Source organism: Salmo salar, chromosome 19, assembly GCF_965601325.2.
Source record: "Salmo salar chromosome 19, fSalSal1, whole genome shotgun sequence".
Classification (NCBI taxonomy): domain Eukaryota; kingdom Metazoa; phylum Chordata; class Actinopteri; order Salmoniformes; family Salmonidae; genus Salmo; species Salmo salar.
In genome coordinates this window covers 67,149,011-67,171,957 of record NC_138309.1, presented here as the reverse complement: position 1 = coordinate 67,171,957, position 22,947 = coordinate 67,149,011, and the positions used below count along the sequence as shown (strand labels likewise).

The 22,947-nt window shown below is 40.6% G+C and overlaps 1 protein-coding gene across 2 annotated transcripts in view; it reads left to right on the top strand.

Annotated features, from left to right (window-relative positions):
• Window positions 1–1,858: 1,858 nt before the first annotated feature.
• Window positions 1,859–22,947, top strand: part of rundc3ab (RUN domain containing 3Ab) — a 40,247-nt gene continuing 19,158 nt past the window's right edge. The window contains exons 1-8 of one of the 2 annotated variants that reach the window (XM_014158631.3): window positions 1,859–1,949; window positions 2,077–2,278; window positions 6,450–6,565; window positions 6,736–6,863; window positions 7,072–7,157; window positions 12,390–12,479; window positions 12,737–12,817; window positions 22,759–22,924. In XM_014158631.3, the coding sequence (XP_014014106.2) occupies window positions 2,166–2,278; window positions 6,450–6,565; window positions 6,736–6,863; window positions 7,072–7,157; window positions 12,390–12,479; window positions 12,737–12,817; window positions 22,759–22,924 (780 nt within the window). In that variant the 5' untranslated portion in view covers window positions 1,859–1,949; window positions 2,077–2,165. Of the gene's footprint in view, window positions 2,279–6,449; window positions 6,566–6,735; window positions 6,864–7,071; window positions 7,158–12,389; window positions 12,480–12,736; window positions 12,818–22,758; window positions 22,925–22,947 lie in introns of both variants that reach the window. The other variant, XM_014158630.3, reaches the window with a different exon arrangement.

Sequence of the window (22,947 nt, the reverse complement as noted above, 5' to 3'; positions counted from 1 at the left end):
CTTGCAAATTAGAATCTTAAGTGTAACATAATTTTGTTGGGGAAAACTGAAATGCCCATAAAAAAAATTCTCAGTTTGGTGAATACTAGAGGTAGTATCATCCGCTTTGTCTGATAATTAAATCATTGTAATTCAAGAAAATGTATTTAATGTTTTTAATATATTAAAATTTTCATCATACATTTCCGATTGGTTGTGACCGCTGCCCACAATGGTTCCACCAGTCCTGTATGAAAACTATCCCATCATTAGAGGATTATGTCTGCGCTGCCTGTCAGGACGAGGTTAGGATTGAGTTCCAAGCGACGGTATCGCCTGGAAAACTTTCCATAAAAAGTGGACTAAATGTTCAGTCGAGCTGTTGCAGCTTTCCAATATTTGTTTGTCTTTTTATATTTAATTTGTCATTTTATATCTTATTATGCAAAGATCAAAATGTAGTATTTTTTTATTTAATGTTTGTTAACAAACTTAACTTTCTGTGATGTTTTGTATTATTGTGTGATAATATTTGTGTGTATTATCATTATTTTCTTAAACATTACAAAATGTTTCTAAAATAAATGTTTGTTTCTTTATACTCTAATTTTGCTTTCTGTGGCACACACTAGTGGTCAACATGAGCTACCAAAATTATTCTGAAGTGTGCCAGGCCTTGCAGTCCCAAAATAGAATTGGGGGGGAGAATATCAGCAGGCAAGAAAATAGCTTGCCGAAATCCCCCCCTCCTAATTTCCTTATTTTGAGGGGGGGGGGATTTCGGCAGGCAAGAAAATGGCCTTGGTGAAATGTAATTTATTTATTTCACCTTTATTTAACCAGGTAAGCAAGTTGAGAACAAGTTCTCATTTACAATCCCGCACCCTCCCTTGTAATTTCCTTAATTTTGTGGCTAGAGATACTTGCTGTAGAACAAACTTCACATCAGGATAGGCAACCGAAATGAATAATTCATGTATGTGTGTTATATTAAACATAGAGGGAGTAAAATGTAGGAAAGCATTTCAGAACAACTACTAGCTGAATAAGACATGGGAGACATGACGAATTTTGGCAAAGAGATTTATTTATTGACTAATACACTTGAAACAAATGGCCAAACCGAAAACTGCAGACATTACTAGTGCCTCCCCCATGATCAAACCAACATAAAAAATTAAATGAAACGTAGCTTAACGTGATCAGAAATCTCAACTCGCAAGCAAGTCGCAGCAATGAAGAATAGTCAGGAGCTCATGCCAGGGCACACAGGCTACATTAGCTAACTGGTTAGACATGATTTCACGACGGGCAATAACTGTCGACTGGTCTGTTTTCAGACAAATATGTTCAACTCATCTTTTATCGACTGACCATCACATTTAGGATTACTCAAATGTGGCTAGCTAGTTAGCTCAATGGCAAGGCAGTAGCGCTAGGCACTAACTAATCATGGACTCATGCCCTACTCGTTGATACATTTGCTCATATCAAGCAACACATACCAGACAGTTTGTGGAAAGGTAAACATAACAAATAGTGGGCACATTTTTTAAATGATCGGACAGTGAGACTAAAATTAATTGGTAGAGCTGGTGAAGCTTTAATTTATTTCATCATTAGGTATGTGCTACTGCTCATGACAGTTGATGAGCTAGCTAACGGCAGGTAGCCTAGTCGTTTGGCTATCAGGTAGCCTAGTGGTTAGAGCTCAAATCCCCGAGCTGGCAAGATAAATATCTGTCGTTCTGCCCCGGAACAAGCCAGTTAACCCACTGTTCCTAGGCCGTCACTGAAAATAAGAATGATTCTTAACTGACTTGCCTAGTATAACAGACAGCTATGTGTAGCGTCTGTGTGACGTCACGCACTCAAGAAAGCTAAACCAATCACCCAACGGGTTCTTTGTCGAGACCCTCGTCCTACCGAAGGAAATTTCTGCCGACTGAGAAGAGGAGAGCGGAATACCGGTATAGATTATTCAGCTCTCTGTTATTGTCAATGCATGTCCCGAGGTTCAGCTTGTAGACTTAAACGTGGAGGCATGCGAGGGTGTCTTTAAAAAAAAAGTGTCATCTTCTTTTACCCCAACAACAGAAAAGTGGATGAGGAGCATCGCCTGGGCAGGGAGGGGTCCCGTGGTGCAGGATTCATAACAGTGGGCTGAGCGGCGCCGCCATCTCCGTATGGAGCCGAGTTGTGTGCAGGCAACTATGGCTATGCTCGATGTCTCAAAAAAAACATCCACTATTTCTCGGAGTGTTGCCGTGGAGCGCAAGAACCTCATCACCGTTTGCAGGTAATGTGCGCATTTTTAAGATGTAGGCTATTACAAAATGGGTGTGCCTACAGATTTCGCTCACTCCTTAGGTTTAGGTCTACAGTAGCGTATTGTGAGGCGCTATCTCTTGTTTTTCTTATGAATCATTTTGACATTTGCAGACAACCTTCAAAACGAAGAGACCCAGCATTTCCACCACCCCTTCAATACAGAGCACTTGCAAGATACACTACAGCAGCCATACCTTAGCTTGTGAAGCAATTACGTCATCCACAGGCCTATACTGTAACAAGATGACTTGGATGGGGAGGGGGCATATCTTTATTATTTAATGTTCATGAGCGAAACTACACATAGACTAACACAGCACAAGCGTGACTGTTTAAAAAAAAAAATGTTAATGAATCCTTTCCATCGACCTGGCTCTTGTGAGTTGAGAGTGTTTCATGTCATCATGGGCAATTTATTGTCTCCGCGCGGATGGGTGTCGTTGCTATGACGACAACCTTCTATGGGCAAGGACATAGCATAGCAGCTGGTACATTACATTACATTTAAGTCATTTAACAGAATGTAGGTACTCCCTGGTACCCCAGGGAGTCAGGATACATAGGCTCACGAGGCCTTTAAAATTGCCTACAATAGGAAGATGAGTAATAGGCTATTGCAATGTTGAGTCCTTGGAAATGCAATGTCCTTAGAAGTGGTCCTTAGTCTTTTTAAGGCTCCAGTCTTCTATAGTGTTATACAGTAACCCACAGGACAAGGGAATCGCCTCCTACAATTTTGCAGCATTTTTCTTCATTTTAGGCTCAAAAGAAGTGCATCACCCTGCTACATGCCACTGGCCACTTATATTCCGCTGTGTTTTGTATTATTGTTTTTTTCCCATGTTTTGATTTTGGAATGCCACAGTTGCCATAGGTAACAGTGCTGTCACAATGCATATGATGTATGCATTTGTGGGCCAATTTGTAAACTGTAGACTGACTACCTTACCCATAATGCTCCACTGTGCACACACTGGTTCAATCAATGTTGTTTCCATGTAATTTAATTTCATAAAATTACGTTGAACCAATGTAGAATAGACATTGAATTGACGTCTGTGCCCAGTGGGGCTCATTGACTGATCATTCCAAATTACCATAGCAATTATGCATCACAATAGTAATTCTATTTTGAAGGGCCTTCTATGATGTAAGGCAGGCCAGTAACTTTTGCAAACAAATTATTTTACTGTGCCTGGTCGCAGACAGACTTTTATAGTCACACAAGATGCCACCGGTGAATTTGAAATTAGTTGCCTAAAAATTGACTTGGCTCCAGTTGCATTTGAAACCCCCTAAAATGTCTGTGCAAAATTGTTTTTCTATGGTTGCAGTCCTCAAAGATTGAATTGCATTGAATCAAATTAATCCGATCCAATGATTTACCGCCCATAGTGTGGGGTGCCGCTAGTGTCCTTATAGTTGCATCAGAGCTATAAATATAGAGCATATTCTACATTAAGATCCAGTAGAACACATTAGAATTGAAAGAAAAAATGACTACCCGAACTAACCATGGATATAAATTCTCGTGTCTTGCCCTAGCTCGTTTGAAGTACAATGAAAAATCAGGTGAATATATGCACTGCTGGCTTCCCGTATTGCCAACCAATTATTCTCTTGTATCCGGGATGCCCCAGTGTAGCTGAAGGAGACATTGTTACCCTCCGAACAATGGAGAGTGAAATCACTTGCTTCTCTGCCTGGGCTTGTTACCAAACTACCGTTAGAATAAGCATTGTGATGTGTTACTCAACAGTGTGTGTGTGTGTGTGTGTGTGTGTGTGTGTGTGTGATGTGTGTGTGTGTGTGTGTATGTGTATGTGTATGTGTGTGTGTGTGTGTGTGTGACTGACTGCTCCCCTCCCTGAAATTCATCACAATGACTGACCACCTCAACATGAATGGCCCTCCATTTACATAAAGTCTCACACTAATATTTCTGAGCAGTGCTTTAGGGTGCAAAACAAGACAAAACACTGAGACTGTAGACTAGGATCCTTATCTATCTGGCTCTGCAGTAGCCTACCCATCAGAGTCTAATGACCTTAGGAAATGTAGGAGGTTGGAAATGGTTATTCAGCAGGGGTTAGTGCGACCAAATGGCTATTTTCACCCAGTAATATAGCTCTGTCTCATTGGACATTCTGTGAAAGGACTTCCTGAATTATTTAACGTAAAAGTTAGTGCATGAGTGTTTTGCTCTGCAAGAAATATCTCTTAGTTACCATAACAACAGATTGGTAAAAGGAAAAACATATTGTATGTAGAGGAACATATAGGCCTACAATAGGCAGATCTTGTCTTTGCCACATTGAACTTGCAAATTATACTGTTATTGCTTTTGTTGGAGCATGTGCTGTTTTCTTTCCTCACTGAGTCATTTCCTAGAAGTGTCTTATTCATGGAGTGTTGTAAATTTGAGCCTGCCGGTAAAAGCTGATTGACTCTTCCTTTGAGAGCTTCCTGACAGACTCCTGTTCTAAAATTATTGGAATCATTATTTGGTTTTCTGAATTTGTAATGATATTATAGTCTTATGAAGGTATTATGACAAGTTGCTTCAAGTATACTTTGTCATTTTTGGTCTGTTAACCTCTCTAGGATAGGTGGCACAAATCGTCCCACCTACGTAACAGCCAGTGTAATCCCGTGGCGCGTTATTCAAAAACCTAAAAAATGCAAAAACTTCAATTTTTCAAACATATGACTATTTTACACCATTTTAAAGACAAGACTCTAGTTAATCTAACCACACTGTCCGATTTCAAAAAGGCTTTACAACGAAAGCAAAACATTAGATTATGTCAGCAGAGTACCCAGCCAGAAATAATCAGACACCCATTTTTCAAGCTAGCATATAATGTCACATAAACCCAAACCACAGCTAAATGCAGCACTAACCTTTGATGATCATCAGATGACAACCCTAGGACATTATGTTATACAATACATGAATGTTTTGTTCAATCAAGTTCATATTTATATCAAAAACCAGCTTTTTACATTAGCATGTGACTAGCATGTGACTAGCATTCCCACCGAACACTGCCGGTGAATTTACTAAATTACTCACGATAAACGTTCACAAAAAGCATAACAATTATTTTAAGAATTATAGATACAGAACTCCTCTATGCACTCGATATGTCCGATTTTAAAATAGCTTTTCGGTGAAAGCACATTTTGCAATATTCTCAGTAGATAGCCCGGCATCACAGGGCTAGCTATTTAGACACCCAGCAAGTTTAGCACTCAGAAAAGTCACATTTACTATAAGAAAAATGTTATTACCTTTGCTGTCTTCGTCAGAATGCACTCCCAGGACTTCTACTTCAATAACAAATGTTGGTTTGGTTCAAAATAATCCATAGTTATATCCAAACAGCGGCGTTTTGTTCGTGCGTTCAAGACACTATCCGAAAGGGTAAAAAAGGGTGACGAGCATGGCGCAATTCGTGACAAAAAAATTCTAAATATTCCATTACCGTACTTCGAAGCATGTCAACCGCTGTTTAAAATCAATTTTTATGCCATTTTTCTCATAAAAAAGCGATAATATTCCAACCGGGAATCTGCATTTAGGTAAACAGACAAAAGAAAATAAAGCATTCGGTCGACTCGGGCACGCGCCTAAGCCCATAGTACTCTGATCGGCCACTTGCCAAAAGCGATAATGTGTTTCAGCCAGAGCCTGCCTCGATATCGTTCAGCTTTTTCCCGGGCTCTGAGAGCCTATGGGAGCCGTAGGAAGTGTCACGTTAGAGCAAAGTTCCTCAGTCTTCAATAAAAAGAGCCAAGATGAAACACCACTTGTCAGACAGGCCACTTCCTGCATGGAATCTTCTCAGGTTTTGGCCTGCCATTTGAGTTCTGTTATACTCACAGACACCATTCAAACAGTTTTAGAAACTTTAGGGTATTTTCTATCCAAAGCCAATAATTATATGCATATTCTAGTTACTGGGCAGGAGTAGTAACCAGATTGAATCAGGTACGTTTTTTATCCGGCCGTGTCAATACTGCCCCCTAGCCCTAACAGGTTAACACCCTCATCATTCACATGAAACAATCTTTGTGTTGATTGGTGGAAAAACGATCAGTTAGTAGTGACCTAACCGTCTCTCTCTTCCTGATAGGTTTTCAGTAAAGACTCTGTTGGAGAAGTACACCGCCGAGCCCATCGATGACTCATCAGAGGAGTTCATCAACTTCGCAGCTGTCCTCGAGCACATCCTCAGCCACGGCTTCACAGGTAAAACTAGTATAAACTATAGAACATTGACATATTATCAAATACATTTGAATAGTTGCCAGTACATAAAGACATATCATTTTAAAGTATCACAATCAGAAGAGGGATGCATTCCAAAAAGCAGTGTTTTGAGAGTGACCAGTCTCTACCCTTTCTTTGGGCGGGGTCAGGGTCGGGCAGCTGGTTTGATGGACAGCGCAGCTACTGGGACTTCATCAGGCTGGCCTGCGGAAAGGTCCAGAACAGCTGCATCAGCAGCATTGAGAACATGGAGAACATCAGCGCCTCGCGGGCCAAGGCAAGAGATTGGCATCCTTACTTATTTACTTACTTAAAGCCTAGTAGCGCTATGTTTGTCTCATTGGCATTTGGCAGGGACTACAGATTAAATGTAGCTATCAAGCTAAATCTGGTGCAATGGCATGTTGTACATGGTCCCTGACAAATAAACAAATAAATACATGTGATTAATAGTGTCTGGCTGTCTGCCTGTCTGTCTTCTGCAGGGTCGAGCCTGGATTCGAGTAGCCCTGATGGAGAAGAGACTCTCTGAATACATATCCACTGCTCTGAGGGACAGTCGGACAACCAGGTCAGCAGTATGCTCTGACTACAATGCAACCATGCCTCAACCATGCTATCGTAGCGGATATGAGTCTGGCATGGTTGCTCATGGTCACGTGATGAGGTAGCCCCACCTGCGAACGTCAAAACCAGTGTCTGCCCTCGGACCAAGAAGGAATTTCCTCTTGGACTAACGGTCTAAGACGTGACCCACGGGAGCAACCAACGTGTTAGAGGATATTCCATCTTGGTCTGAGGGCAGAGACTGGTTTTGAAGTTCGCAGGCGGGGCTACCTCATCACATGATCAGGAGCAACTATTGACAGCCACTATGACTATACAATGTTCACCAAAGTCCACAATACAACCATACCTGAACTAAGCCACAACCATACAGTGTGCACCAACAACTAATGCAGGCACACAAACTGGGTGCATAGCATGACAACTAGGGCTGTTGCTTTGACTGTATTAATGCTGCACCGGCAGTCATGAGTCAGGACTTGGGCTGTGGCAGTCACAAAATTTAGTCAGACGGTGATTGTCAAACAAATAACTGTTGGTCTCAAGGTAATTGAGCATTCAATTAAATAAACACATTTCGCATCTCCTGGCCTCCACACATAGCCTACAAGCCACTGATGCAAACCTTTGGAACATCTACATTTTAAAAAGTCGAATAAATCCATGTAATATAGCCTACACCTTCACAATAAATACATTATTTATTTTAGACAGGTCTAAAGAAACATGATATGAAGAAATTGTAGTCTATTGCAGAAGAACAGAATAGCATACTCTTGAGTTGTTACATCCTGATCTGGCTATGCCAAATGGCTGTGGGCTTCACTAGTTCATTTAGCAGACAAGATTTGCTTATAATTCCATGTCATTATTTTATATTATTTTTGAATATGAAGAATACAATTGAACAAAGCTGAATAAAATAAAAATGATATTTTCTCCAAATGATTTGAGGGAGTGCGCACATGCGGCTATTCTGTGTTGAGTGGTTAACAAAGAAATAGGTACTTTTATATGTTTAATTCAGAGTTATTAATGTAACTTTAGTTGTTTTACAAACATTGGGCTATATGTTTAGATTTTTAATACACTGTCAGGCTGCATGATGCGACTCTAATGATGATTTGAAAAAAGTTGCTTGAAAGGCGTGAGCTCTGCTTTGTTTTTTTTGCGCATGCTGAACATACTTCATCAGTCTCTCATTCACAATTTGACAAGCACTTGATATTGCCTCAAATTTCCCGGCGTCATCCCCTGTGTGTGGCCGTAATGCACCCTAAAAAAATCCATGCCTTTTGCTAGTGGTTGTTGTGCCCATGGCCCAGAGTGCTGTGTTGTGCCTTTCTCCCTGAGTGCTGCGTGATCCGAATCACCTCTCACTCACATGGCTCTCCATCAAGTGATTGGGTCTTTCTCACAGGCTACAAGTGAAGACAGACACATCGGGGACGCAACTGCACGCGTCCTTACCCAATTCCAAGGTGCTTATTGAAGATATTGGAAGAACTGTCCACATTTACTTTTCATCAGCCAACAAGTCCTACGAACAGCAAAAGCACTAGCCTATGTCAAATTACTATCCCCCATAGTACAAAAGTTGACCTATTCTATTCAGTGCGGTAAATAAATATTCCAAACATTGTTTGGGACATTTGTGGTATGCGATAGATCCCAAAACTTTTTTTATGCAATGTGGCTGATGCAACAGATCAGAACATTTAGCAATTTAAAAAAAATAAACTATTAGGCTATTTCTTCACATTATAAGAGCAGCAATGCGTACATGGCAGTAGGCTATAAGCGCAAATGTTCCATTGGTGGTAAAAAAACATTATCAAAAGTGACTGCAAATGTGATTATGCATGTAATGCTTTTATTATAAAAGTGCATTTTTATGTGAAAATTATCTTTCCCAAACTTGAAACTCACACGCCAGTTAGGCTCTACACCCCTTGTAAAGCGGATTAATGTGCTTAATTTTAAGAAGTTATTTGGCCACTTTAGTTGTGATACAAACCTTATCAAAACATATATGCCTATGGGCTAGGCTACATGAGGTGTGCGATTATGATTTGAAAAAGTAACGCAAAAAAACCAAACCCTCTGGGTTTCCATTAGGATGGAATGGAAAATATGGCGCTGTTCAACGTGATGGTCGGGAGTAGGCTACAGCATAAGAGGATTGGAGGATTCTAAATTGTTTGCCTTCATTAGACAACTTTGTTCCAATATTTCTGTAAATCAGTGATATTTATTCCCATAGTAATTTGTTATGGATCCATAACTAAATCAACAGCTGCATTTTGAAAGAGTATTTTTATCATTAATTTATTAATGAAAACATAAAGATGCTGATGAAGAAACACAGTACTGTACAATATATGCTTTTACATTTGTACAATAAAGCATTTAAAGCATTTTGAAGATGTAAGCCACCTGCGTTTGTTTATTAGGCTACTGTGCAGTCTGACAAGTAAACATAGCCTACAATACATACTGTAGTAAACATGGGAAATTGCCTAATTCCTTACATAAGGGAGAGCAGGCCATGTCTGTACTAAAGAATGCGGGAGACCGGTGTTCAATTCCCCCGACGGGGAGGAAGGAGTAGGCTGTACTTGTATATAAGAATTTGTTCTTATCTGATTCCATATGTGTTATTTCATAGTTGTGATGTCTTGACTATTATTCTACAATGTAGAAAATAGTAAAAATAAAGAGAAATCCTGGAATGAGTAGGTGTGTTCAAACTTTTGACTGGTACTTACTTAATTCATTTGATTAATATTATGGTGTTTCTGTTCCAAGAAAAACGTAAAACCCTCTGGGTTTCCGTTAGGATATCTAAAAATATTTTTTTCAATGACGTGACGCCAATAATTACATTTAGGGGATTGGAGGATTCTAAATTAATATCTAAGGTGCATTGTCCATTAGGATCCGTGACAATATCTAAGGGGCTTTTATATAATTCTAAATTAATTAATAATAATAATAAATTGCTTTGTTTAACAAGTAACGATATTTTGGAGATTTCGTTTTCATTTAACCTAAAGTGAGAAAAAGACACACACACACACACACACACACACACACACACACACACACACACACACACACACACACACACACACACTGTTGAGTAACATATTCTAACGGTAGTTTGGTAGTGAAAAAAAGGCAATTCTTGAACATGGGGTGAGACATTCTCACTAATTTGTAAATAAAGCCAGTTTGTTATTTAGAATTATTTATTTATGGAGAAACCTAACTTGATTATTTAGCAAACCCAGATGATGCTGGGCCAATTGTGCACCGCCCTATGGCACTCCCAATCACGGTCGGATGTGATACAGCCTGTATTCGATCCAGGGACTGAAGTAATTCCTGACATTTAATCCTAGTAAAAACATTCCCTGTCTTAGGTCAGTTAGGATCACCACTTTATTTTAAGAATGTGAAATATCAGAATAATAATAGGGAGAATTATTTATTTCATCTTTTATTTCTTTCATCACATTCCCAGTGGGTCAGAAGTTTACATACACTCAATTAGTATTTGGTAGCACTGCCTTTAAATTGTTTAACTTGGGTCAAACATTTCGGGTAGCCTTCCACAAGCTTCCCACAATAAGTTGGGTGAATTTTGACCCATTCCTCCTGATAGAGCTGGTGTAACTGAGTCAGGTTTGTAGGCCTCCTTGCTCGCACATGCTTTTTCAGTTCTGCCCACAAATTTTCTATGGGATTGAGTTCAGGGCTTTGTTGTCCTTAAGCCATTTTGCCACAACTTTGGAAGAATGCTTGGGGTCATTATCCATTTGGAAGACCCATTTGTGACCACGCTTTAACTTCCTGACTGATGTCTTGAGATGTTGCTTCAATATATCCACATACTTTTCCTCCTCATGAAGCCATCTATTTTGTGAAGTGCACCAGTCCCTCCTGCAGCAAAACACCCCCACAACATGATGCTGCCATCCCCGTGCTTCACGGTTGGGATGGTGTTCTTCGGCTCGCAAGCCTCCCCCTTTTTCCTCCAAACATAATGATGGTCATTATGGCAAAACATCTGTATTTTTGTTTCATCAGACCAGAGGACATTTCTCCACAAAATACGATCTTTGTCCCTATGTGCAGTTGCAGACTGTAGTCTGACTTTTTTTATGGCAGTTTTGGAGCAATGACTACTTCCTTGCTGAGCGGTCTTTCAGGTTAGATCGATATAGGACTCGTTTTACTGTGGATATACAGTCGTGGCCAAAAGTTTTGAGAATGACGCAAATATTAATTTTCACAAAGTCTGCTGCCTCAGTTTGTATGATGGCAATTTGCATATACTCCAGAATGTTATCAGGTGAATTGCAATTAATTGCAAAGTCCCTCTTTGCCATGCAAAGGAACTGAATCCCCAAAAAACATTTCCGTTGTATTTCAGCCCTGCCACAAAAGTACCAGCTGACATCATGTGGGTTAAAATATGATCTCTTGAAGAGAGAACAGCTGTGCAGCCTGAGGCAAGGAACAGAGCGCAAGCTTTTTTTGCGACTTTCTCAAATCATCAATAGCCTATAGTCGCATCATGCAGCCTATATATGTTTTGATTTATAAGACTTTCGAAGGTTTGTATCATTCACAACTAAAGTTGCCAAATAACTCTAAATCAAGCATATAGGCCCTGTTTCAAACCCTTTTGCGCTCAACATAGCCACTTCATATGCCCACTCTAGAATGGGAAAAATATCCTTTCTATTTTATTCAGATAAGTTACATTATATTCTTCTTACTATAAAATCGTATAATATAAAATAATGGCACGGGACTTATAAGCATATCTTGTCAGCTAAATAACATGCCTACAGCCTATGGCATTGAGCATAGCCAGATAACATACAGTAGGCCAACTCATATTCTGTTCATTCTTCACATCATAATGTTTCTCTAGACCTGACTAAAATAATGGATTTATTGTGATGGTGTATATTAAATTGATTTCTTCGACTTTTTTAAATGTTCTAAATGCGTGCATCTGTGGCTTGTATGTGTGGACTCCGTGGAGGCCTGGAGATGCTGAACTTGTTTATGTTAATTAACGTGAGACCGGCAGTCTTTTGCATAACAATAACCGGGTGACAAAATGTCATGACCGCCACAACCTTAATGACAACTAATAATCCCAACAAACACCTAGGGTCCTGACACACCATATTGATGTGTGTGTGTGTGTGTGCTACAGGAGGTTCTATGGTGATGGGGCCATCATGCTAAGGGAAGAAGCCATGGTCCTAACAGGGATGCTTATTGGACTCGGAGCCATAGACTTCAGGTGAGGCTGGGAGAACATGCTTGATGAAATCAGAGAAATCAATTGTTTTTCTAGTGCTTTTAAAAAATGAATTTGTCAGAAAATGCTTTTCAAAAACAAGGCCTTGAGAAAGTTTGAGGAAGTTACAGCAACAATGGCAGAGAGAAACCAGGAGAGGAACTCAAGAGGGCCTTATTATTCTGTGATGGACATAGTCATATGACAAGGTTGCTGTCCATAGGTCCATGTTTGATTGGGTTATGACTTTCTGTCCACAGTTTCTGTCTAAAGGGGGAGGCCCTGGATGGAAAATCCTCTGCTGTCATCGACTACACGCCATACCTAAAGTTCACACAGAGGTAATGTAGAGCTATGTTAAAGCCACAATCTTGATTAAACAAACATTGGACAATACATTGTTTATACATTGTTTATAAAGACTGAAATGACCATAAAACATAAACAACCTTGTGTATTACAACCTGGTGTTATGATAGTGTTAGACAGTTTAAATAATCATGACGTTTGAACATGTTAGTTATTTTTTTAAATTTTTTACAAATAATCCTAAGTAAATAATATGGATCTTTATTGGAATCTTTGACATGGTAAATATTGTCCTTGTTTTTAGCGTAAGATCCCATTGGGGATTAAAACATTGTCCTTGTGTTGTGCATCTCACCAATAAGTCACTGCTGGGAGTGTGTCGTTGTTGTGGAAAGAATGACTTTCTCATGCGTGGTCCAGCTCCTCAACCAGTGGGATGTGTATTAATGTGCTTTCATTGATACATGACTATAGAATGGGACATACAGTATGAACGAAATTCAACTGAACTGAATTTTAGGGGGGATCATTCCTAGAGCTGTGGCGGTCATGACATTTTGTCAGCCAGTGATTGTCAAGCAAATAACAGCCGGTCTCACGGTAATTTACCGCTCATCAACATAAACACATTTAGCATAGCCAACAAGCAGACCTTTGGAACATCTACATTTTAAAAAGTCTAATAAATCCATGTAATATAGCCTACACCATCACAATAAATACATTTTTTAATTTAGACAGGTCTTAAGAAACATGATATGAACAAAATGTAGTCTATTTCAGAAGAACAGAATAGCATACTCTTGTCCTTATGTTAGGCACAGATCTGCCTAATGCCACATGGTTGTGGGCTATGCTAGTTCATTTAACAGACAAGATTCGGTTAGAATTCTGTGGCAATATAGTATGACGAATACAATTGAACATAGCTGAATAAAATAGAAAGGATATTTTCTCCAAGCGATTTCTGATGGAGTGCGCACATGCGGCTATTCTGTGTAGAGCAGTTAACAAAGAAACAGGTCCTCCTATATACTTAATTTAGAGTTATTTATGCAACTTTAGTTGTGATACAAACATTGGGCTATATGTTTTGATTATTAATACATTCTAAGGTTGCATGATGCGACTCTAATGATGATTTGAAAAAAAGTCTCATGAAAGGCACGAGCTGTTTTGTTTCTTGCGCAGTCTGCACACACTTCATCAGTCTCTCATTCACAATTTGACAAGCCCTGGATAATGCCTTGAATTTCCCTGGCGGCATCGCCTTGTGTGGCCGTAATGCCCCTAAAAAAATCCATGCCTTTTGCGGCCAGTGGTAATTCCCTTCTCCGGCTGCCAATCGCCGTGCTCTGAAGCACCTCTCACTCACATTAAACACTATATTTCCCTCATCAATCTACACACAATAGTCCATAATGACAAAGCAAAAACAGGTTTTCAGAAATGTTTGCAAATTTGTTAAAAATAAAAACCGAAATACCTTATTTACATGTGTTCAGACCCTTTGCTATGAGACTTGAAATTGATCTCAATTTCATCCTGTTTCCAATGATCATCCTTGAAATGTTTCGACAACTTGATTGGAGGCCAACTGTGGTAAATTCAATTGATTGCTCATTATTTGGAAAGGCACACACCTGTCTGTATAAGGTCCCACAGTTGACAGTGAATGTCAGAGCAAAAACCAAGTCATGAGGTCGAAGGAATTGTCCGTAGAGCTCCGAGACAGGATTATGTCGAGGCACAGATCTGGGGAAGATACCAAACAAATTCTGCAGCATTGAATGTCCCCAAGAACGCAGTGGCCTCCATTCTTAAATGGAAGAAGTTTGAACCACCAAGACTCTTCTTAGAGCTGGCCTTTATATTAGTGACCAGACGGAAGCAACTCCTCAGTAAAAGGCACATGACAGCTCACTTGGAGTTTGCCAACAGGCACCTACAGGACTCAGACCATGAGAAACAAGATTCTCTGGTCTAATGAAACCAACATTGAACTCTTTGGCCTGAATGCCAAGTGTCACGTCTGGAGGAAACCTGGCACCATCCCTACGATGAAGCATGGTGGTGGCAGCATCATGCTGTGGGGATATTGGGAGACTAGTCAGGATCCAGGGAAAGATGAACGGAACAAAGTACAGAGAGATCCTTGATGAAAACCTGCTCCAAAGCGCTCAGGACCTCAGACTTGGGTGAAGGTTCACCTTCCAACAGGACAACGACCCTAAGCACACAGCCAAGACAACGGAGGAGTGCCTTCGGGACAAGTCTCTGAATGTCCTTGAGTGGCCCAGTCAGAGCCCGGACTTGAAGCCGATCGAACATCTCTGGAGAGACCTGAAAATAGTTGTGCAGCGACGCTCCCCAACCAACCTGACAGAGCTTGAGAGGATCTGCAGAGAAGAATGGGAGAAACTCCCCAAATACAGGTTTGCCAAGCTTGTAGCGTCCTTCCCAAGAAGACTCAAGGCTTTTAAAGGTGTTTCAACAATGTACTGAGTAAAGGGTCGGAATACTTATGTAAATGTGATATTTCAGTTTTTTACATTTAGTACATTTGCAAACATTTCTAAAAACCTGTTTTTGCTTTGTCATTATGAGGTATTGGGTGTAGATTGTTGAGGCGAAAAAACAATTGAATACATTTTAGAATAAGGCTGTAACGTAACAAAATGGGGAAAAAGTAAATGTGTCTGAATACTTTCCGAATGCACTGTATCTCAATTCCTATTAGCCAATGCCCGTCATGTGATCGGGTCCTTCTCACAGACATCTCCGCGCCGAAGTAGGCTACAAGTGAAGACATACACATCGGGGACATAACTGTGTGCATCCGTCTTATCAAATTCTGAGGCTCATATTGAAGATGTAAGAAGAACTGTCCACAATTACTTTTCGTCAGCCAACAAGATGAGTAGGCCTAATGAACAGCAAAAGCACTAGCCTACGTCAATCTACTATCCCCCATAGTACAAAAGTTGACCTATTCTATTGATGAACTTGTCCTTCTGTGCGAGAAATAAATATTCCAAACACAATCTGGGACGCGGTAGATCCCAAATTAATACAACCACTCGCATCAAAAATAGATTTTTTAAAGCAATGAGGCTGATGCAACAGATCAGAATGTTTAGCTTAAAATGTTGATTAACTATTAGGCTATTAGTTTAAACCCTTTCTCATGCTTAAGAGTCTTCACAGATTTTGCAAAAATCGTGTGTGTCACATCCTGGCCAGTATAAGGGTTAATTGTCATTTTAGTTTGGTCAGGACGTGGCAGAGGGTATTTGTTTTATGTGGTTCAGGGTGGTGTGTTAGTTAGGAGGGCGTTTGATTTATTATTCCGGGGTTTTTGGGCACTGTTCCTTGTTTACGTATTTCTATGTTGATCTAGTTAGTTGTATGTCTATGTTTGGTTATTGAAGGCAGCTGTGTGGTGTTGCCTTTGATTGGAAGTCCTATATTAGTTGGGTGTGTTTGTCTGTTTAATTGTGGGAGATTGTTCTGTGTTTAGCCTTGTGTCTTGCCAGACTGTCTGTTAATCGTTAGTTCTCTTGTTTTGTTATTTTGGTGTTCATTTTGGAAGTTAGTAAACGTCAAGATGAGCTTACACATACCTGCTGCGTTTTGGTCCTCCATAACCGACAACAACCGTGACAGTGTGACACTAAACACTACGTTTCTTTCCTTACATTTATGATACTGTTGTTTGTTGTTGTATCATATACTAAGTATTTAACAAATGAATTACACATTGACCTTTTCCTAGTTAAAACTGAGTAATCGGGATTGTAAAAACGGACTATTTATTTGTTTTTCATATTTTGATGTTCCATTGTGGGTGTGGTTAAATGTGGAAGGCCTGGTCAAGTGCACAGCCAACACTTCCTGTCCTTTCAAAGTAGGAAGTCACCCTTCTATCTCCATCTATGAATCTATTATCTATTAATTAATTGATTAATAGCTGCCAATACCGTGCCACAGTGCCAAGATAAGGTAAGATTTCTCAATTTCTGCATAAGATTTAGTGTGTATTTTCGTATTAATGAACTAGCTGACTGATATATCCTAGCTACAGGTGTTGCGCGGGTCAGCTGTTTGTTCACCCGCAGCCACCCGCAATTGCTAATAACCCATCTGCAACCGCCCGACTATATGAGATAAAGTGAAAATCTAGGCTAGCACCCAACCCTAACCCGCAAATATAGAAAATGCGCTATAGGCTACAGGGTGGGGTGCAGGATTGTTTTTTGTTGCCTGATTAAGATGTGTTTATGCTTATAATTTCCGACATTTTTGGAGGTTATTTGTTAGTAAACTTGTCTATAATTAGATACATGTAGCTTCTCTTATGTCATATGCTGCCCTAGAAGGCTAAATGTATTTTTCAAGACTTGAAAATATTTCAACAAGTCCAGGCGATAAAAGGCTAGCTATACTGATAACTCAAGTTTGGTTCCCAAGTTTCTAAACCATACCAAACCATCTTTGGTATAGTGTCGTCATAATATTGGAATTGAGGAAGTGTGATCATAATCATTCAAATATTTTAGCGATCCGGAGTAGAATACGTCCTAAATGCCCCCCAGCCATCAGATATGAGCTAAACAGCTAACTTGCACTTGATATGGTTTTTTAGGCTATGGATGAGAAAGTGAACTTGTTCCATTTGTTTAGTTCAGTTTTATGCTGCTTTGTGATTTATTAACAAGGTTGTATAAAATAGGCACAATATGCATTTAATGATGCATTTGGTGATGTTCCATTCATTCGCACAAAACTTATAAACAAAAGCATTCACTGTGAAAGTTGACACATGTAGGCCCTTCGTATATAGGCTATGCGCAGCACTCCATTCAATTTATCAATTCAGTTATTGTTTTCTTGCTCAAACTGTGAGCAACACCTGTCAAACTCAGACATTTCTCTCAAAACACAGGGATGTCGATTCGCACGGGACTAGTATTATCAGAGGACTTGGGAGTTTGCCAGAAAACAGTAGGTTATTTTGGTTAGTCAATGTCCAGATTTCAGATTCCATTCAACCCAGTAGGCTACAGTTCCCTTGACATGAACTTATAGGCCTATTTGAAGTCTCGTCTTGTGACTGTCAAATTTTTATAAAGCCTCACAATCATTACACATAACATAGCGGTACTGCTATCATCCTCTTTTACCACTTCACCAAATCTTTTCCAAACATTACTTTTCTGGCCCTCCCTTCTCTTTATTTCCAACTCTCCTTTTGCAGCTTTTGTCTTATTGAATGAAACAATGTCCTTTTTGCCTCCATGGATTGACGTGAACTTTTTCTGGCAGGTCCCAAAAGCATTATTTTGCGGTTGGCTGTGTAGGCTATTTGGCACCTGTAGCCCTAAAGTTTAGGCTAATGCATTAATACCAAATAGCCTAAAATAATTGAAGAAAAACCTTAATGTAGCCTATATAAATTGCACAATAATTATACATTGATGGATTTTTTAAGGTATTGTTGACCCAAAACATCGCCAGAAGAAGAGGTACTTGGAGTGGACTTCTAGTCTGACCCATGAGGCGCGCACACCACCCACCGCTTCTGAGTATATTAATCGCTAATGTTCAGTCTCTGGATAATAAAGTTGACGAGCTGAGGGCGAGGATGTCCTTCCAGAGAGACATCAGGGATTGTAACATACTCTGTTTCATGGAAACATGGCTCTCTCGGGATATACTGTCTGAGTCCATACAGCCAGTTGGGTTCTCAGTTTATCGCGCAGACAGGAATAAATATCTCTCCGGGAAGAAGGAGGGCAGGGGTGTATGTTTCATGATTAACTACTCATTGTGTGATAACATAGTGGAACTCAAGTCCTTTTGTTCACCCAACCTAGAATACCTCACAATCAAATGCCGACCACATTACCTCCCAAGAGAATTCTCTTCGGTTTTAGTCACAGGCGTGTATATTCCCCCTCAAGCCAATACCACGACGGCCCTCAAAGAACTTCATTGGACTTTATGCAAACTAGAAACCACATATCCTGAGGCCGCATCTATTGTAGCTGGGGATTTTAACAATGCAAATTTGAGGAAAACGCTACCCAAGTTCTATCAACATATTGACTGCAGTACTCGCGCTGCTAAAACACTCAATCACTGCTACTCCAACTTCTGGGATGCCTACAAGGCCTTCCCCCACCCTCCCTTCGGCAAATCCCTTCCTATAGGCAGAAACTAAAACAGGAAGTACCCGTGCTAAGGACTATTCAATGCTGGTCTGACCAATCGGAATCCACGCTTCAAGATTGTTTTGATCAGGCGGACTAGGATATGTTCCGGGCAGCCTCCGAGAATAACATTGACGAATATACTGATACGGTGACTGGGTTTATCAGGAAGTGTATAGGAGATGTTGTACCCACTGGGACTATTAAAATCTACCCTAACGAGAAACCGTGGATAGATGACAGCATTCATGCAAAACTGAAAGCACGTACCACCACATTTAATCATGGCAAGGTGACTGGGAATATGGCAAAATACAAATAGTGTAGTTATTCCCTCCGTAAGGCAATCAAACAGGCAAAATGTCAGTATAGAGACAAAGTGGAGTCGCAATTCAGCGGCTCAGACATGAGACGTATGTGGCAGGGTCTACAGACAATCATGGACTACAAAAGGAAAACCAGCCATGACGCAGACTCCGACATTTTGCTTCCGGACAAGCTGAACACCTTCTTCGCCCGCTTTGAGGATAACACAGTACCACCGACGCGGCCCGTTACCAAGGACTGTGGGCTCTCCTTCTCCGTAGCTGACATGAGTAAGACATTTAAGCGTGTTAACCCTCGCAAGGCTGCCGGCCCAGACGGCATCCCTAGCCACGTCCTCAGAGCATGCGCAGACCAGCTAGCTTGTGTGTTTACGGGACATATTCAATCTCTCCCTATCCCAGTCTGCTGTCCCCACATGCTTCAAGATGGCCACCATTGTTCCTGTACCCAAGAAAGCAAAAGTAACTGAACTAAATTACTATCGCCCTGTGGCACTCATCATGAAGTGCTTTGAGAGGCTAGTTCAAGGATCATATCACCTCTACCTTACCTGACACCCTAGACCCAGTTCAATTTGCTTACCGCCCCAATAGATACACAGACGATGCACTCACCATCGCACTGCACACTGCCCTATCCCATCTGGACAAGAGGAATACCATAGTACCCTCCAAGCTCATCATTAAGCTCGAGGTCTGAACCCCACCCTGTGAAACTGGGTCCTGGACTTCCTGACTGGCTGCCCACAGGTAGTGAAGGTAGGAAACAACACCTCCACTTCTCTGATCCTCAACACTGTGGCCCCACAAGGGTGCGTGCCCAGCCCCCCTCCTGTACTCTTTGTTCACCCACGACTGCATGGCCACGCACGCCTCCAACTCAATCATCAAGTTTGCAGACCATTGCCAACAATGACGAGACAGGCTGCAGTGAGGAGGTGAGGGCTGTATCACCGCTTGGTACGGCAACTGCAATGCCCACAACCAGAGGGCTCTCCAGAGGGTGGTGCGGTCTGCCCAACCCATCACCGGGGGCAAGCTACCAGCACCCGATGTCACTGGAAGGCCAAAAATATCATCAAGGACAACAACCACCCGAGCCACTGCCTGTTCACCCCGCTATCATCCAGAAGGCGAGGTCAGTACAGGTGCATCAAAGCTGGGACTGAGAGACTGAAAAACAGCTTCTATCTTAAGGCCATCAGACTGTTAAATAGCCATCACTAGCACATTAGAGGCTGCTGCCTATATACATAGACTTGAAATCACTGGCCACTTTAATAAATGGAACGCTAGTCACTTTAATAATGTGTACATATTTTGAATTACTCATCTCATATTTATATACTGTATCTTAGTCTATGCCGCTCTGACATTGCTCGTCCATATATTTACATATTCTTAATTAATTTACTTGAATTTGTTTGTTTTGTGTGTATTGTTGTGAAATTGTTAGATATTACTGGCTAGATATTACTTCACTGTTGGAGCTAGAAACACAAGCATTTCGCTACACCCACAATAACATCTGATAAACACGTGTATGTGACCAATAAGATTTGATCTGATTTGATAAGAGATATGCCCTAGCTATAGTTTGTCAGTGGTTGCACATCTATCTCACTGGAATGAAGCACGGGTGTGAATAGTAGACATTATATCCTTTAACTGTTTACAGCAGGTCTCCAGCTACCCTGACCTGTCTGATCAGCCTGATACGGTGCCGTGGGTGTGTCCAGCTTACACCGGTGCAAATCTGTGTGTGTATACCAATGGAATTAATCATCCAACCAATGCCTCAAGTGTCGTGCTGTAGGTTCACCACACACACCTAGACACTTGTGGACATCTGAGAGAATTGGATAGGTGTAAGCAATACCACCAGCATTCCAATAAGCCTATCAGAGGGTAAGGTGGAGCTCTCACCATGTCACCACAAATCAATCCCTCTCGGATCTACACATGTCTAGACTCTGGGCAGTAGGGACTAGGGGTTGTTTCTGGACAGGCCATGGGTATTATGGTGGCTCAGTCAGTCTGGCACTATCAAACAATTTTAATAGCTGTCAAGTACTTGCTTCTTCTTTCCTTGGGAGAATCTCAATATCATTTCCTTGATTTGTTGCATCCTCTTTCCTAGTTTACACATACACACACACACACACACACACACACACACACACACACACATACACATACACACACACACTGCTTGAAGAGTTTATTGATTATAATGATTTCATTACTGGTTATTATTATTGTCAATGATTTTGTTGACAGAACCCATTGTATTATATTATATCAACTATTAAAGAAATATAGAAATTCTGTTTTTTATCGTTTTAATTATTCTACAATCTTTAGCATGGCTATAAATTATAGAAAAGTTGACTAAAGCACAAACAGACCTGGCTACTAGGCAAAAGAAACATGCAGTGTCCATGTTTCGTGTGACATTTTCAACGACATGTAGATGTTTTGTTGTTGGTAAGAGTTATGGTCTCATTGTACCTATCTAGACTCTTATTCCTGTAACTACACATGTGAAGCTGCAAGAAGATCACATTTAAAAATGTTGACCCTGATGTCACACTTTGGCCCCTTTATTTATAGAAAGACCCAAAAGCAGGTGAGCTCGTTCTACTATTTTTGGCCATATTCTGGTGTTTTGTGGTGGAAAACTGAGCGGGTCGACCATAACACATCAACACTGTTACCCATAGATGGACAGGCTAGAAATGTTTTTAACAATTGCCCCTCCCTGTTGCAGACAACAAGCTTCCATTCCCCCTGTCACAAGGGGATTTATGGCTGATTTAAGATGAAATCGTCAACCCAGTTACGGTCAACCATGTTACTTTATTTTGAACTTACTGTACTTTATTCATTTCTTTATTCAACCTTGAGATAGGAAAACTATTTTTTTATTAAGTTGAACAGTGTTTAAACACTGTTTAAACAGCTGTTTAAAATGACCGCCTGAAATTTCAGCATGTTTGGGTGGGATGGATGCCTGCCTACGTCACCAGGTGGTAAATTTAAGAAAGAGAGTTCCAAACCTCTCTGTCAATAACAGCTAGTTTTCAGTTTTCCCCTCCCCACTCAGACCACAGCTAGACAGTCTTAGCAACCTTCATGCTTGAGAAATTGCTCTTTACTAAGAAGCTATTTTTGACCATTTTAAATGAAAATAAATAATAATAAATAATAACAGTAAGATACTTGATTGTTACCCAGAAATTATTTGATATTGAGATAAAAAACGGCTGCGTTGGCCAACACTAAAACATGCTTTTAATGGTGATCCTCTATAGAGAAAGATTTTTAATCCAGGACTAGGCTTAATCTGGGTCTGGCAAACTGGCCCAATATTACAATGCCTAAATAGGCCTATTATTGACATGTGTCGTTGTCTGTTGTCTGTTGTCTATGTAGCTATGACTATCTGAGTGATGACGACGACCGTCGGAGCATCGACAGCAGCACCAGTGATGACAGTGTCCCTGAGCACCCCTACGTCCCGCTGGTCACCGACGAGGAGAGCTGGGCCAACAAGTGCCGCAAGATGGAGCAGAGGTTCAAGATTGTCTACGCTCAGAAGGTGAGTGGCCATTTTGTATCTTT